General features: G+C 37.2%; 1 protein-coding gene across 1 annotated transcript in view; it reads left to right on the forward strand.

The window, feature by feature from the left end:
* C5H8orf34 (chromosome 5 C8orf34 homolog) overlaps positions 1-16,430 on the forward strand; it is a 603,345-nt gene that overhangs the window by 122,569 nt on the left and 464,346 nt on the right. The window contains exon 3 of the mRNA XM_053715893.1: positions 984-1,115. Coding sequence (XP_053571868.1) covers positions 984-1,115 — 132 coding nt within the window. The remainder of the gene's footprint in view (positions 1-983; positions 1,116-16,430) is intronic.

Consider the following 16,430-nt stretch of genomic DNA (forward strand, 5'->3'; position numbering starts at 1 on the left):
TTTAATTATTTGTTTTTTTTTTTCTATAATTTAAGTATGTTGCTTAATGTTTAACTGTACATAATTAAACTTTTTTATGAGTAATAACTGTTAGAGTGTATTGTACCTTTAAAGGGACATACAAGTGCAACAAGAAAATGCTCTATTGCTTGTATATATCTTTAAAGGGGTAGTCTAGTCAAAATTAAACTTTCATGATTCAGATAGAGCATGCAATTTTAAGCAACTTTTTAATTTACTCCAGTGATCAATTTTTCATTGTTCTCTTGGTATCTTTATTTGAAAAAGCAAGAATGTAAGCATCGGAATCAACCCATTTTTTGTTCAGCACCTGGGTAGCACTTTCTGATTGGTGTCTAAATGAAGCAACCAATCAGCAAGCACTACCCAGGTCCTGAACCAAAAATGGGCTGGCTCCTAAGCTTGCATTGAAATAATGATACCAAGAGAACGAAGAAAAAATTATTATAGGAGTAAATTAGAAAGTTGCTTAAGATTGCATGCTCTATCTGAATCATGAAAGTTTAATTTTGACTAGACTATTCCTTTAACCCCTGAAAAGGCATATCTGTGTAGCCATATATTATAGCATATCCTAGCAGTGTATTACTGCTCCTTACCCTACCTAGATATGCCTTTCAACAGGATACCAAGAGAACTGATAATAATTTGATGTTGGCAGTAAATTTAAAATCCCCTTAAAACTACATGCTCAATCTGAATCATGGTAGTTTAATTTTAAGATTTTCTAGGCATTAGAATGCACAGATATGTTTATTCACCAATCTAACTTTACAAGGGTTTCAGGTTCCATTAATTAAATGATACAAATATAAGTAACCTGGAAATTTCAGTTCCTATCTGCATAATGCTGACTATTTTCTTTAGTTATTGCAGTCCCGCTATATCTGTGTTTCTAAGCTCTGCTTTTGCCTTGTACTCAAAATGTAAAAAATATACATTTATTTTCTTTTTCTTTTTAGAAAACAAAGGAATGCGGCGAGATTTTAGAAGCTATGACAAACCCTGGCAAGTAAATGCAAAAAAGCCAAAAAAGTCAAAGAGTGACCTTGCAGTTTGTAACATTTCTCCACCTTCTCCAGAATCCAAGTCCTGTAAGTATTAATTTGTAAGATGATTTAAAAGTGAGCAAGCTTTATTCTTCATGCAATTGTAGTTCTGTGCTTTTTGTCAGACAGAAACTACTGTTCCACTGGTATAATAAAGATTTATGACCTTGCTTAGTACGTTTTTATCTTCCCAATCCATTCCACTAATAAATTATTATAAATCATTATAACTCAGGATCTCAGGTCATCTTAGCTAGCTGATCACATTGATATAAAGCTATAATAATAAAGTATTGTAAACTAAATCTACAAATATGATCACATGCAAAAATATTTATTAAAGGGACACTGTACTCAAAAATTTTCTTTCATGATTCACATAGAGCATGCATTTTTAAGCAACTTTCTAATTTACTCCTATTATCAAATGTTCTTCATTCTCTTGGTATGTTTATTTGAAAAACAAGAATGTAAGTTTAGATGCCGGCCCATTTTTGGTGAACAACCTGGGTTGTCCTTGCTGATTGGTCAGCACCAATAAACAAGTGCTGTCCATGGTCCTGAAGCAAACATTTGCTGGCTCCTTAGCTGAGATGCCTTCTTTTTCATGTAAAGATAGCAAGAGAATGAATTAAAATTGATAATAGAATTAAATTAGAAAGTTGCTTAAAATTGCATGCTCTATCTGAATCATGAAAGAAAAAATTTGGGTTCAGTGTCCCTTTAAGTAAAGCAATGTGGTCTGGTAATATATTAACCAGAGTAAGAAGATTAAGAATACATTGTGCTGTTGTACGTGTCTCTATGGTACTCACGCTTATAATAAAAATATAAATAAATGTATAAAATATATCGGCTGTTCAGTGCTGAACTGCAGTCAACATGCAAATTAAGAAATTTAAAGTAGTAGTAGTAATATTTATCAACCCACAATACTAAATTGCATGCTCAAGTAATGTCACACAGTGCAGATGCCATTTTTGCAAGCTAATGTCTGTTAGGTAATGGATTTCTGTTACGGCGTGTGTTTAAGTTTTTCCAGTTGAGTAGTACAGAGGCTGAAAGCCACTCTAGACACTGGGCTCCACCTATGAAGTTGCGGATACTGCCTGCTCATCTTGATACCAGGAAGACAGGTTCCTCATCTGTCCAGTGTTTTATAAATAGGCCAATAGTAATAAGGCACACACATACTCACTTAACCCTTTACCTCCCCCATCACATACTTTATACCTCTTCCCAAATGCCTCAACTTTTTTTTTCTTTTTAACACTATGTTCCCCATTTATTAAGCCCTAATACAACCTCATGCAGTATTTTGAGGTGTATTAGAAAATGCAATAGCAAACACTAGTAGACAATATCAGGTTTTCAAAAGTGTTAAAAATAGAAAGTGACACACATAAATGATGATTTAATATGAAACAAATGTATTACTAGTGCTGTCCATTATAAGTATAGAGTGTTACATGTGTATCACACAAGTACAAATTGTTAAAAAAAATTACCAACAACTACCAAATCAAGAGCTACTGATTTTGGAAAGTGGATTCCACAGTAACTTGTTATACACAATTAGTAGAGCCCTAATTTTTTTCAAACTTTCTTGACACACAATCATTGTGCATACATCTGATATTTTTCTGCATAGAAGCTCCACTGTAGCAAGGAATTCTGAGTAAGGATGTGCAAATGACCTTTACAGTGCTTTGCCTTTTTGCTTTTAATATCAATTTTAGACAGACTTCTTCATACCAGTAAAGTAATACTCTATAGTCAACATTAAAGGGAGAGTCTACTTGTAAATTTGTATTGTTTTTAAAGATAGATAATCCCTTCATTACTGGGGAATGGGTAATAAAGGGGTTATCTATCTTTTTAAACAATAACAATTCTGGAGTACATTGTCCCTTTAAAATGGCATGCTTTGTCTGAATCGTGAAAGAAACGAATTGGGGTTTATATCCATTTACTATGTGATTGAAAATGTTATATTGCAATCTCAAACACCTAGATTACGAGTTTTGCGTTAGCCTTAAAAAGCAGCGTTGAGAGGTCCCAACGCTGCTTTTTAACGCCCGCTGGTATTACGAGTCTGGCAGGTACAGGTGTACTGCTCACTTTTTTTTCCGCGACTCCAACATACCGCAAATCCACTTACGTAAATTGTGTATCCCATATTATCAATTGGATTTTCCTAACACCGGTATTACGAATCTTGGAAAAAGTGAACGGTATACCCTCTCCTGTCAAGACTTGTACCGCATTTAAAAGTCAGTAGTTAAGAGTTTTATGAGCTAACGCCGTAACATAAAACTCTTAACTAAAGTGCTAAAAAGTACACAACACCCATAAACTACCTATTAACCCCTAAACCGAGGCCCCCCCACATCGCAAACACTTAAATAAAATATTTAACCCCTAATCTCCCGACCGGATATCGCCGCCACCTTAATAAATATATTAACCCCTAAACCGCCACACTCCTGTCTCACAAACATAAGTTACATTTTATTAACCCCTAATCTGCCGTCCCTAATATCGCCGACACCTACCTACATTTATTAACCCCTAATCTGCCGCCCCCAATGTCGCCGCAACTATATTAAATGTATTAACCCCTAAACCTAAGTCTAACCCTAACACCCCCCTAACTTAAATATAATTTAAATAAATCTAAATAAAATTACTACAATTAAATAAATAATTCCTATTTAAAACTAAATACTTACCTATAAAATAAACCCTAAAATAGCTACAATATAACTAATAATTACATTGTATCTATCTAACGGCTAGATTTAGAGTTTTGCGGCCAAAGGGGTGCGTTAGCTACGCGTGTTTTTTTCCCCTCGCACCTTTTAAATAACGCTGGTATTTAGAGTTCTCTGAAGGGCTGCGTTAGGCTCCAAAAAGGGAACGTAGAGCATAATTTACCGTCACTTCAACTCTAAATACCAGCGTTGCTTACGGTAGCGGCCAGCTTGAAAAACGTGCTCGTGCACGATATTCCCATAGAAAACAATGGGGCAGTTTGAACTGAAAAAAAACACCTGCAAAAAAGCAGCGTTCAGCTACTAACGCAGCTCCATTGTTTCCTATGGGGAAACACTTCCTAAGTCTGCACCTAACACCCTAACATGAACCCCGAGTCTAAACACCCCTAATCTTACACTTATTAACCCCTAATCTGACGCCCCTGCTATCGCTGACACCTGCATTTTATTATTAACCCCTAATCTGCCCCTCCGTACACTGCCGCCACCTACATTATACCTATGTACCCCTAATCTGCTGCCCCTAACACCGCCGACCCCTATATTATATTTATTAACCCCTAATCTGCCCCCCCAACGTCGCCGCTACCTACCTACACTTATTAACCCCTAATCTACCGACCGGACCTCGCCGCTACTCTAATAAATGTATTAACCCCTAAAGCTAAGTCTAACCCTAACACTAACACCCCCCTAAGTTAAATATAATTTTTATCTAACTAAATAAATTAACTCTTATTAAATAAATTATTCCTATTTATAGCTAAATACTTACTTAAAATAAACCCTAATATAGCTACAATATAACAAATAATTATATTGTAGCTATTTTAGGATTTATATTTATTTTACAGGCAACTTTGTATTTATTTTAACTAGGTACAATAGCTATTAAATAGTTATTAACTATTTAATAACTACCTAGTTAAAATAAAGACAAATTTACCTGTAAAATAAATATAAATCCTAAAATAGCTACAATATAATTATTTGTTATATTGTAGCTATATTAGGGCTTATATTACAATTACTCCTAACTATACACTATAATTAAATAAATTCCCTAAACTAACTACAATTAAATACAATTAAATACAATTATCTAAATTACGGAAATACACAAACACTAAATTACAGAAAATAATAAAATAATTGTAATTTTTTTAAGCTAATTACACCTAATCTAATCCCCCTAATAAAATAAAAATCACCCCAAAATAATAAAAATCCCTACCTTATATTAAATTATAAATAGCCCTTAAAAGGGCCTTTTGCGGGGCATTGCCCCAAAGTAATCAGCTCTTTTACCTGGAAAAAAAAATACAATACCCCCCCAACATTAAAACCCACCACCCACACACCCAACCCTACTCTAAAACCCACCCAATCCCCCCTTAAAAAAAACTAACACTAACCCCTTGAAGATCACCCTACCTTGAGACATCTTCACCCAACCGGGCAGAAGTGGTCCTCCAGACGGTCCAAAGTCTTCATCCTATCTGGGCAGAAGAGGTCCTCCAGACGGGCAGAAGTCTTCATCCAGACGGCATCTTCTATCTTCATCCATACGGAGCGGAGCGGGTCCATCTTCAAGACATCCAACGCAGAGCATCCTCTTCTTTCCGACGACTAACACTAAATGACGGTACCTTTAAGTGACGTCATCCAAGATGGCGTCCCTTCAATTCCGATTGGCTAATAGAATTATATCAGCCAATCGGAATTAAGGTAGAAAAAATCCTGTTGGCTGATCCAATCAGCCAATAGGATTGAGCTCACATTCTATTGGCTGTTCCAATCAGCCAATAGAATGCAAGCTCAATCCTGCAGGCTCTGAGCAGGCGGTCAGGAATCACAGGAATTCAACCCAATCGAGTACGATTGGGTTGATTGACACCTCCCTGCTGGCAGCCGATTGGCCGCGAGTCTGCAGGGGGCGGCGTTGCACCAGCAGCTCAGAAAAAAAACAAACATCAGCGTGGCAGGGAAGGGGTAGGAGGGAGGAGGGGGAGCAGGGAGAGGGGGAGTCATGGGATTAGAGGGTGGGAAAGCAATTTGGGAGGGGATAAATGAGGTGGGGGGCAGCTGCACTACAGAAAAATGTGTGTTGTTTTTAAATAAGTTAAATTGCCACATTTTTGTAAACTGGGTACTGGCAGACAGCTGCCAGTACCTAAGATGGCGGATCTAGTTAGAGGGGGAGGGTTAGAGATCTTTTTGGGAGGGATCAGGGAGGTGGAAAGGTAAGGTTTTTTTTTAGAAAACGTCTAAAACTGCATACTTGCAGACTGTCTGCCAGTACTTAAGATGGGGTGACCACTGGAGGGGTGGGGGAGGGAAGAGAGCTGTCAGGTGGGAGGCAAACCTCTACACTAAAGCTAAAATTTATGTTATAAGTTGCCTAATTAACACCTTCAATGCTGGGAATAATAAAAGTGTGGTGCGCAGCTGCAATTAGCGGCCTGCTAATTAGCAAAAAGCAATGCCAAAGCCATATATGTCTGCTATTTCTGAACAAAGGGGATCCCAGAGAAGCTTTTACAACCATTTGTGCCATGATTCCACAAGCTGTTTGTAAATAACTTTAGTGAGATATCTAAAGTTTGTGAAAAAGTTAACAATTTTTTTTTATTTGAAAGCATTTGGCGGTGAAATGGTGGCATGAAATATAGTGAAATGGGCCTAGATCAATACTTTGTGTTGTCTACTAAAAAAATTATATAAAGTTTTGATAGGTAAATAAAAAAAAAAGGCTCTATTGCTGTTTAAATGGAGTGATAGCAAAAATGCTAAAAATGCTCTGGTCTTTTGGGAAAGTTTTAGTCTGAAATGCCCGGTCCTTAAGGGGTTAATTAACTAATAGTCACAGGTTTGGTGGTGTGAACAGTAATATGGAATCAGTCACTCTTGGAAACAAAAGTAGCCCTTATAGCTGTTGTATGGTAGTGACTTTTGGAGATTTCTATCTTTCTCTTTTACCTTAGAAAAGGACAAATGTGTTTGATTTATGAAAGGACATAGAAGTCAAGACATAGTATTTAAAGTCTATGACAACATCCAATTTGTGTAGAAGTCTTCATTACTATAATGTGGTTTATGACAAACCGAATGAATAACAATCTCCTGATTAATTTACATGTATGGAAAGTACTTTAGGGAGAAAACCTTTATTTGTCCTCATGACATGATGTAAAATGAGGACACTGGCTTTATAGCGCATAGCATTTAGCTCTGTTTCAATTTTAGCAAAGGCAACTGTATCAACAGAACACCTTAATGTACCAACCATTTGGTATGCATTTCATGCGGTAGCCAGAGGGAGGGGCCAGAAATTCTCATTTAACAAGTTTTATGGAATGTAATATATATATATATATATATATATATATATATATACAGGGAGTGCAGAATTATTAGGCAAATGAGTATTTTGACCACATCATCCTCTTTATGCATGTTGTCTTACTCCAAGCTGTATAGGCTCGAAAGCCTACTACCAATTAAGCATATTAGGTGATGTGCATCTCTGTAATGAGAAGGGGTGTGGTCTAATGACATCAACACCCTATATCAGGTGTGCATAATTATTAGGCAACTTCCTTTCCTTTGGCAAAATGGGTCAAAAGAAGGACTTGACAGGCTCAGAAAAGTAAAAAATAGTGAGATATCTTGCAGAGGGATGCAGCACTCTTAAAATTGCAAAGCTTCTGAAGCGTGATCATCGAACAATCAAGCGTTTCATTCAAAATAGTCAACAGGGTCACAAGAAGCGTGTGGAAAAACCAAGGCACAAAATAACTGCCCATGAACTGAGAAAAGTCAAGCGTGCAGCTGCCAAGATGCCACTTGCCACCAGTTTGGCCATATTTCAGAGCTGCAACATCACTGGAGTGCCCAAAAGCACAAGGTGTGCAATACTCAGAGACATGGCCAAGGTAAGAAAGGCTGAAAGACGACCACCACTGAACAAGACACACAAGCTGAAACGTCAAGACTGGGACAAGAAATATCTCAAGACTGATTTTTCTAAGGTTTTATGGACTGATGAAATGAGAGTGAGTCTTGATGGGCAAGATGGATGGGCCCGTGGCTGGATTGGTAAAGGGCATAGAGCTCCAGTCCGACTCAGACGCCAGCAAGGTGGAGTACTGGTTTGGGCTGGTATCATCAAAGATGAGCTTGTGGGGCCTTTTCGGGTTGAGGATGGAGTCAAGCTCAACTCCCAGTCCTACTGCCAGTTTCTGGAAGACACCTTCTTCAAGCAGTGGTACAGGAAGAAGTCTGCATCCTTCAAGAAAAACATGATTTTCATGCAGGACAATGCTCCATCACACGCGTCCAAGTACTCCACAGCGTGGCTGGCAAGAAAGGGTATAAAAGAAGAAAATCTAATGACATGGCCTCCTTGTTCACCTGATCTGAACCCCATTGAGAACCTGTGGTCCATCATCAAATGTGAGATTTACAAGGAGGGAAAACAGTACACCTCTCTGAACAGTGTCTGGGAGGCTGTGGTTGCTGCTGCACGCAATGTTGATGGTGAACAGATCAAAACACTGACAGAATCCATGGATGGCAGGCTTTTGAGTGTCCTTGCAAAGAAAGGTGGCTATATTGGTCACTGATTTGTTTTTGTTTTGTTTTTGAATGTCAGAAATGTATATTTGTGAATGTTGAGATGTTATATTGCTTTCACTGGTAAAAATAAATAATTGAAATGGGTATATATTTGTTTTTTGTTAAGTTGCCTAATAATTATGCACAGTAATAGTTACCTGCACACACAGATATCCCCCTAAAATAGCTATAACTAAAAACAAACTAAAAACTACTTCCAAAACTATTCAGCTTTGATAGTAATGAGTTTTTTGGGTTCATTGAGAACATGGTTGTTGTTCAATAATAAAATTAATCCTCAAAAATACAACTTGCCTAATAATTCTGCACTCCCTGTATATATATATATATATATATATATATATATATATATATATATATATATATATATATATATATATATACACACAGTATATATATATTAACAGACAACACTTGTTCATGCACATCTGCCAAGGGATCTTTCAGTAATTGCACAGCCTTCTGGGACAGGTACATACTTCACACACTTTGTATCTTTTATAGGCCTGTTGCCTGTTTATTTCTGGCAGCAAAATAGCACTTATTTATTCAATAAATAAACAAAACATAAATTAAAGTTCTTGCTATTCTGAGCTCTTACTAAAACAAATTGTAGCTGACTATTATGGGGCAGCTTGTCTGTTTACCAACAAGATAACAATAGTAGCAATAGTGCGTAACAATTTTGTACCAGTTTCTCTCTCAGTTGCAACAATACAGGTTTTGCCAACTACTTGTCTCTCTCTCTCTTGACTGAGATTTTCCCCCAGTCTTTTAAAGGAACCAAACTAACATCAGGTGAGCCTAATCACCTTAATCACTCACACACCGACTTACAATGTACCTGATATTGAAATCCACCCTGCTCTTCCAAAAACTCCACCCTAGGTAACCTAAAATACACAAACAGAACTTAGTGCAAATAAATAATCAATAGCTTTCCCTGAGATTATATGCTTACTTACTTGTGTTGCCAACAGTTTAGATATTAATGGCTTTGGGCTAGATTTATCAAGCCCCTGCGGCAGCAAGTTCTCATAAGAACTTGCTCGCCATGATTTATCAAGCAGCGGTCACCAGACCCGCCCCTGTACGCCTCAGCATTGATAAATCTAGCCCTTTGTGTTGAGTTATTTTGAGGGGACAGCAAATTTACACTGTTATACAGGCTGTACACTCACTACTTTACATTGTAACAAAGTATCATTTCTTCAGTGTTGTCACATGAAAAGATATAATAAGATATTTACAAAAATGTGAGGGGTGTACTCACTTTTGTAAGATAATGTGTGTATGTATATATATATAGTTGTATGCAAAAGTTTAAGCACCCCTGACAATTTCCATGATTTTCATTTATAAATAATTGGTGGTTTGGATCAGCAATTTAATTTTGATCTAAAAAAATATTTCAGTAGTGAAATGAGGTTTATTGGATTATCAGAAAATGTGCAATATGCATCAAAACGAAATTAGACAGGTGCATAAATTTGGGCACCCTTGTGATTTTGTTGATTTGAATACCTGTAACTACCTAGCACTGATTAATTGGAACACACAATTGGTTTGGTGAGCCCATTAAGCCTTGAACTTCATAGACAGGTGCATCCAATCATGAAAAAAAGTATTTAAGGTGGCCAATTGCAAGTTGTTGTTCTTTGACTCTGCTCTGAAGAGTGGCAACATGGGGCCTCGAAACAACTCTCAAATGACCTGAAAACAAAGATTGTTCAACATTATGGTTTAGGGGAAGGCTACATAAAGCTATTGCAGAGATTTAAACTGTCGGTGTCCACTGTGAGGAACATGTTGAGGAAATGGAATACTACAGGCACAGTTCTTGTTAAGGCCAGAAGTGGCAGGCCAAGTAAAATATCTGAGAGAAGGAATGGCAAAGGATGTTGAGAACAGTCAAAAACAGCCCACAGACCACCTCCAAAGATCTACAACATCATCTTGCTGAAGATGGTGTCACTGTGCATCGTTCAACAATTCAGCACACTTTGCACAAGGAGAAGCTGTATGGGAGAGTGATGCAGAAGACGCCTTTTCTGCACACACGCCACAAACAGAGTCGCTTGTGGTATGCAAAAACACATTTGGACAAGCCAGCTTCATTTTAAAAGAAGAAGGTACTGTGGACTGATGAAACAAAGATTGAGTTATTTGGTCATAACAAGGGGCGTTATGCATGGTGGCAAAAGAACACAGCATTCCAAGACAAACACTTGCTACCCACAGTAAAATTTGGTAGATGTTCCATCATGCTGTGGGGGTTGTGTGGCCAGTGCCGGTATTGGGAATCTTGTTAAAGTTGAGGGTCGCATAGATTCCACTCAATATCAGCAGATACTTGAGAATAATGTTGAGGAATCAGTCACAAAGTTGAAGTTACGCCGGTGCTAGATATTTCAACAAGACAACAACCCAAAACACTGCTTAAAATCTACTCTTACATTTATGCAGAGGAAAAAGTACAGTGTTCCGGAATGGCCATCCCTGTCCCCAGACCTGAATATCATTGAAAATTTGTGTAGTGATTTGACTGAGCTGTCCATGCTCGGCAACCTTCAAACCTAACTGAACTGGAGATGTTTTGCAAGCAGGAATGGTCCAAAATATCTTCATCCAGAATCCAGACACTCATTACAGGCTATAGGAAGTGTCTAGAGACTGTTATTTCTGCTAAAGGAGGCTCTACTAAATATTTATGCAATATTTCTGTTGGGGTGCCCAAATTTATACACCTGTCTAATTTTATTTGGATGCATATTGCACATTTTCTGTTAATCCAATAAACCTCATTTCACTACTGAAATATTACTGTGTCCTTCAGGTATTTGATAGATCAAAATGAAATTGCTGATCTAAACACCCAATTATTTATAAATGAAAATCATGGAAATTGTCAGGGGTGCCTAAACTTTTGCATACAACTGTATATATATATATATATATATATATATATATATATATATATAATGTCCTGCAACAAACCGCACTCACTGGTCTTTTCTTTACTGTGTCAAATCATTTAATGTGACATTTTGGGGTTTCCTCCTTTCTCAAACAGATAAACACATAGTAAAAAATCTTACCCTGTATCCCAAAATATATACACACAATCTTATCCCCATTCTCAGCTCTGCCGAACCGGAAGACACCCGGCGTTCCACCAGCACAACTGCGAATGCGTGATGCAAATTATGGAGTCCCAGGCCAGCCAACTGTATTGAAAATCAAAACAAAAACAGTTAACATTAATATCACATGTAACGAGCGTGTAGTCACTCCTGGCTGTCAAACCTGCCCTGCTAGCTGCTCATATTGATACATTATAATACTTCTAATACATTCTTTACATGTATCTACTGCACAAACATCTGAAGTCCTATCCAGATCTACACATATGCTTAATATTCAGTATTCTCACGGTATATACATTTTTTTAAACTACAACACTAACTGACACTTAAGCATAATACATTAAACCTATGCATCCCTTTTGCTCAATTTCTTTATTCTGATTAACAATGTTAAGGCAAACTATGCATATATAGATAACCATATATTTACAGAAAAAGTGCATAAACATCCAACTAAGTCACCTGGTAGGCCTATTGTCTTTGCAAGGGGGTCTATCCTGCAACCCATCACCACATATTTGGATTGAATTCTGCAGCCCATGGTGAAAAGCATTCCATCTTATCTAAAGTATTCAACAGAATTAGTAAGGATACTGCCGGGGGTAACTAACATCAAGGAACAAGATATACTCATGACTTTAGACGTCACCAGTCTTTATACAGTAATCCCCCATGATGAAGGGGTGGAAGCTGTCATTGATGAAACACGTAGACATCCCTATGTGGGTCCCCCAGGGGATGTACTAGTATAGTTGTTGAATTATTGTCTCAGATTCAACTATTTATATTTGAATGTAACTAATATTTGCAAATGGCAGGCATGGCGTTGGGGTCAAATGTGACCCCATCGTATGCCAACATTTTCTTAGGTAACCTTGAAATAAAAAGATCAGAAATCTTTGAGGACCCCAGCATTAAGATATTCAAGAGGTATATCGATGACTTGATTGTGGTCTGCGATGGAACAGTGACTGAAATGGAAGAGTGGCTTGAAAGATTAAATGAAGCCAATACAGTCCTTATGTTCAAAGTAACATGGAATTTGAAAACAATATATTTCCTAGATCTAAGAATCAGTTACGGCGATAAAGGGTTAAGCACAACCTTATATTCTACAGAAACTGATCGGAACTCTATGTTGTTGCAGACCAGCTGTCACCCGCCAGGGAGCAAGAAATCACTGCCTATATCACAGTTTAGATGGGTGGTAAGGAATAATACTACAGCTGAGGGTAAAGAACTACAACTACAGCAGATGTATCAGAAATTTGTACATTGTATGTACAAGAAATAAAACATTGATGAAGCCTATTATGTGGCATTGAACATGACACAGGAAGAAGCATTGAAAGATACTGAAACTACCAATACAACGGAATCAAAACAATGCATGACATTTGTTGTACAGTATAATCCTGACACAAATAACTATACACAGATACTACAGAAGAACTGGTACATTGTAAATAGTGACCCAAATTTGTCTTTACAAGAGTTTGATCTGCCAAGGATCAGTTACAAACGAGGAAGCTCCTTGAGAGATGCTAACAAGGCCAGATAATCAAACATCTTATATACCATCAACGTGGTTGACAACTACGAAAGGATGCTTTAGGTGTGCAGGATTCACCACATGTAATGGTCTCACGCAAAGTGCATTTTTCACACACCCATGGACTAACCGTAAATTCTAGATAAAACACAGGGTGACATGTACCACTACGTTCATTGTCTATCTCTTGCATTGTGTCTGCGGTAAATTTTACGTTGGGAAAACTATTGATGATCTGAGAACAAGGATAGCTAACCATTGTTCGGCCATAAGAGTAGCAATAGAAAAACGGAGACTCAGAACAACCTGGGGCAAGAGACTTTGCAAGAGAGAGACACTATGTATATGACTTAAAGTACATAATTATAGATAAGGTACCAAAAATACCCAGAGGGGGAGACAGGGCAAATAAATTGCTGCAATGTGAATCAAGGTGGATACATAAGCTGGACACTTTTGTCCCAAAAGGTCTAAACACCTACTGTGACATTAACATTGTTAATCTGAATAGAGAAATTGAGCAAGAGGGATGCATAGGTTTAATGTATTATGCTTAAGTGTCAGTGTTGTAGTTTAAAAAATTGATATACAGTGAGTGTACTGAATATTAAGCATATGTGTAGATCTGGATAGGACTTCAGACGTTTGTGCAAAAGATACATGTAAAGAATTTATTAGAAGTATTAGAATGTATCAATATGAGCAGCTAGCAGGGCAGGTTTGCCAGCCAGGTGCGACTACACGATCGTAACATGTAATATTGATGTTAACTGTTTATGCTTTGATTTTTAATACAGTTGGCTGGCCTGGGACTCCGTAGTTTGCATCACGCATGCAACATTGTGCTGGTGGAACGCCGGGTGTCTTCCGCTTCGGCAGAGCAGAGAATAGGGATGAGACGGTGTGGGTATATTTGGGGATACAGGGAAATATTTTGTTCTGTGTGTTTATCTGTTTGATAAAGGGGGAAACCCCGAAACATCACATTAAATGATTTTGACACAGTAAAGAAAAGACCAGTGAGTGCGGTTTGTTGCAGGACATCATATGTTATTACATTGAACGTGCACCCTGGCAGTTGATTTGCAAACTTGGTAAATGAGAGTGCTGGGTTCTGGAAGTTTTGTGTGTGTGTGTGTGTATATATATATATATATATATATATATATATATATTGTTATGCAAGGGTCTTAAAGGAACATGAAACATAAAATTGTACTTTCATGATTCAGATAGAGAATACAATTTAAAAAAAAAAAATCCTATGTACTTCTATTATCAAATTTGCTTCTTTCTTGTGTTATTCTTTGATGAAGAGATCTAGATACGTATCGTGCATATGTCTGGAGCACTACATGACATTGTTGCAAAAATGCTGCCATATAGTATTGCAGACACATGATAATAGAAGTACATTGGAAAGTTGTTTAAAATTGTTCTATCTGAATCATTAAAAATAAAGAAAAATATTGGGAACATTAAGCTATAAGGCCACATGGCAATGGTATAGAGTAGATTCAGATAGGGCATGTCATTTTAAACGACTTTCCAATTTACTTTTATTACCAATTTTGCTTTGTTCTCTTGGTATTCTTAGTTGAAAGCTAAACATAGGAGGTTTATATGTTCATTTCTTAGACCTCGAAGGCCTCCTCTAATCTGAAAGCATTTTGACAGTTTTTCACCCCTAGAGGACATTAGTTCATGTGTTTTATATAGATAACATTGAGCTCAGGCACGTGAAGCTCTTAGGAGTCAGAACTGATTGGCTAAAAATGCAAGTCTGTCAAAAGAATTGAAATAAGGGGACAGTTTGCAGAGACTTAGATACAAGGTAATTACAGAGGTAAAAAGTGTAATTATATAACTGTGTTGGTTATGCAAAACTGGGAAATGGGTAATAAAGGGATTATCTACCTTTTTTAAAAACAAAAATTTTGGTGTTGACTGTCCCTTTAAATTAAAGGGATAGTCAAGTCCAAAAAAACTTTCATGATTTAAATAGGGAATGTAAATTTTGCTTTTTTTCTCTTGGTATTCTTATTTGAAAGCTAAACCTAGGATGTTCATATGCTAATTTCTTAGACCTTAAAGACTGCCTCTAATCTGACCTCTAATCTGAATACATTTTGACCATTAGAGGGTGTTAGTTCATGTGTTTCATATAGATAACATTGAACTCATGCACGTGAAGTTACCCTGGAGATAGCACTGATTGGCTAAAATGCAAGTCTGTCAAAAGAACTGAAATAAGGGGGCAGTTTGCAGAGGCATAGATACAACGTAATCACAGAGGTAAAACGTGTGTTTCTATAACATTCGGCCAGATTACGAGTTTTGCGTTATGAGCGGCTCGGTAAAACTTGCAAGTTATTTCCACCGCTCAACTTTAATACCGCTGCTATTACAGGTTTGCAAAAATCCTGCATTTGTGGGCAATATGGCAGCGTTGAGCTCCATACCGCACATAAATACCAGCGCTACTTTGAGCTGTTTTTTTAAGTGCTCGTGCACGATTTCCCCATAGACATCAATGGGGAGAGCCGGCTAAAAAAAAGCCTAACACCTGCATTAAAGGAGCATAAAGCTCCGTAACTGGCCCCATTGATTCCTATGGGGAAAGAAAATTTATGTTTACACCCAACACCCTAACATCAACCCTGAGTCTAAACACCCCTAATCTGCTGCCCCTGACATCGCCAACACCTTACTTATTAACCGCTAATCTGCCGCCCCCAACGTTGCCTCCAACTACCTACACTTATTAACCCCTAATCTGCCGCCCCCAATGTCGCCGCCACCTACCTACACTTATTAACCCCCTAATCTGCCGCCCCCAATGTCGCCGTCACCGCCGCAACTATACCAAAGTTATTAACCACTCTGGCCTCCCACATCACTAACACTAAATAAATATATTAACCCCTAAATCTAAACCTAAATCTAAGTCTAACCCTAACCTCCCTAACTTTAATATAATTAAAATAAATCTAAATACAAATTACTATCATTAACTAAATAATTCCTATTTAAAACTAAATACTTGCCTATAAAATAAACCCTAAGCTAGCTACAATATAACTAATAGTTACATTGTAGCTAGCTTAGGTTTTATTTTTATTTTACAGGTAAATTTGTATTTATTTTAACTAGGTAGACTAGTTAGTAAATAATTATTAACTATTTACTAACTATCTAGTTAAAATAAATACAAAGTTACCTGTAAAATAAAACCTAACCTGCCTCA

This window comes from Bombina bombina, chromosome 5 (genome assembly GCF_027579735.1).
Source record: "Bombina bombina isolate aBomBom1 chromosome 5, aBomBom1.pri, whole genome shotgun sequence".
In the NCBI taxonomy this organism is placed as follows: domain Eukaryota; kingdom Metazoa; phylum Chordata; class Amphibia; order Anura; family Bombinatoridae; genus Bombina; species Bombina bombina.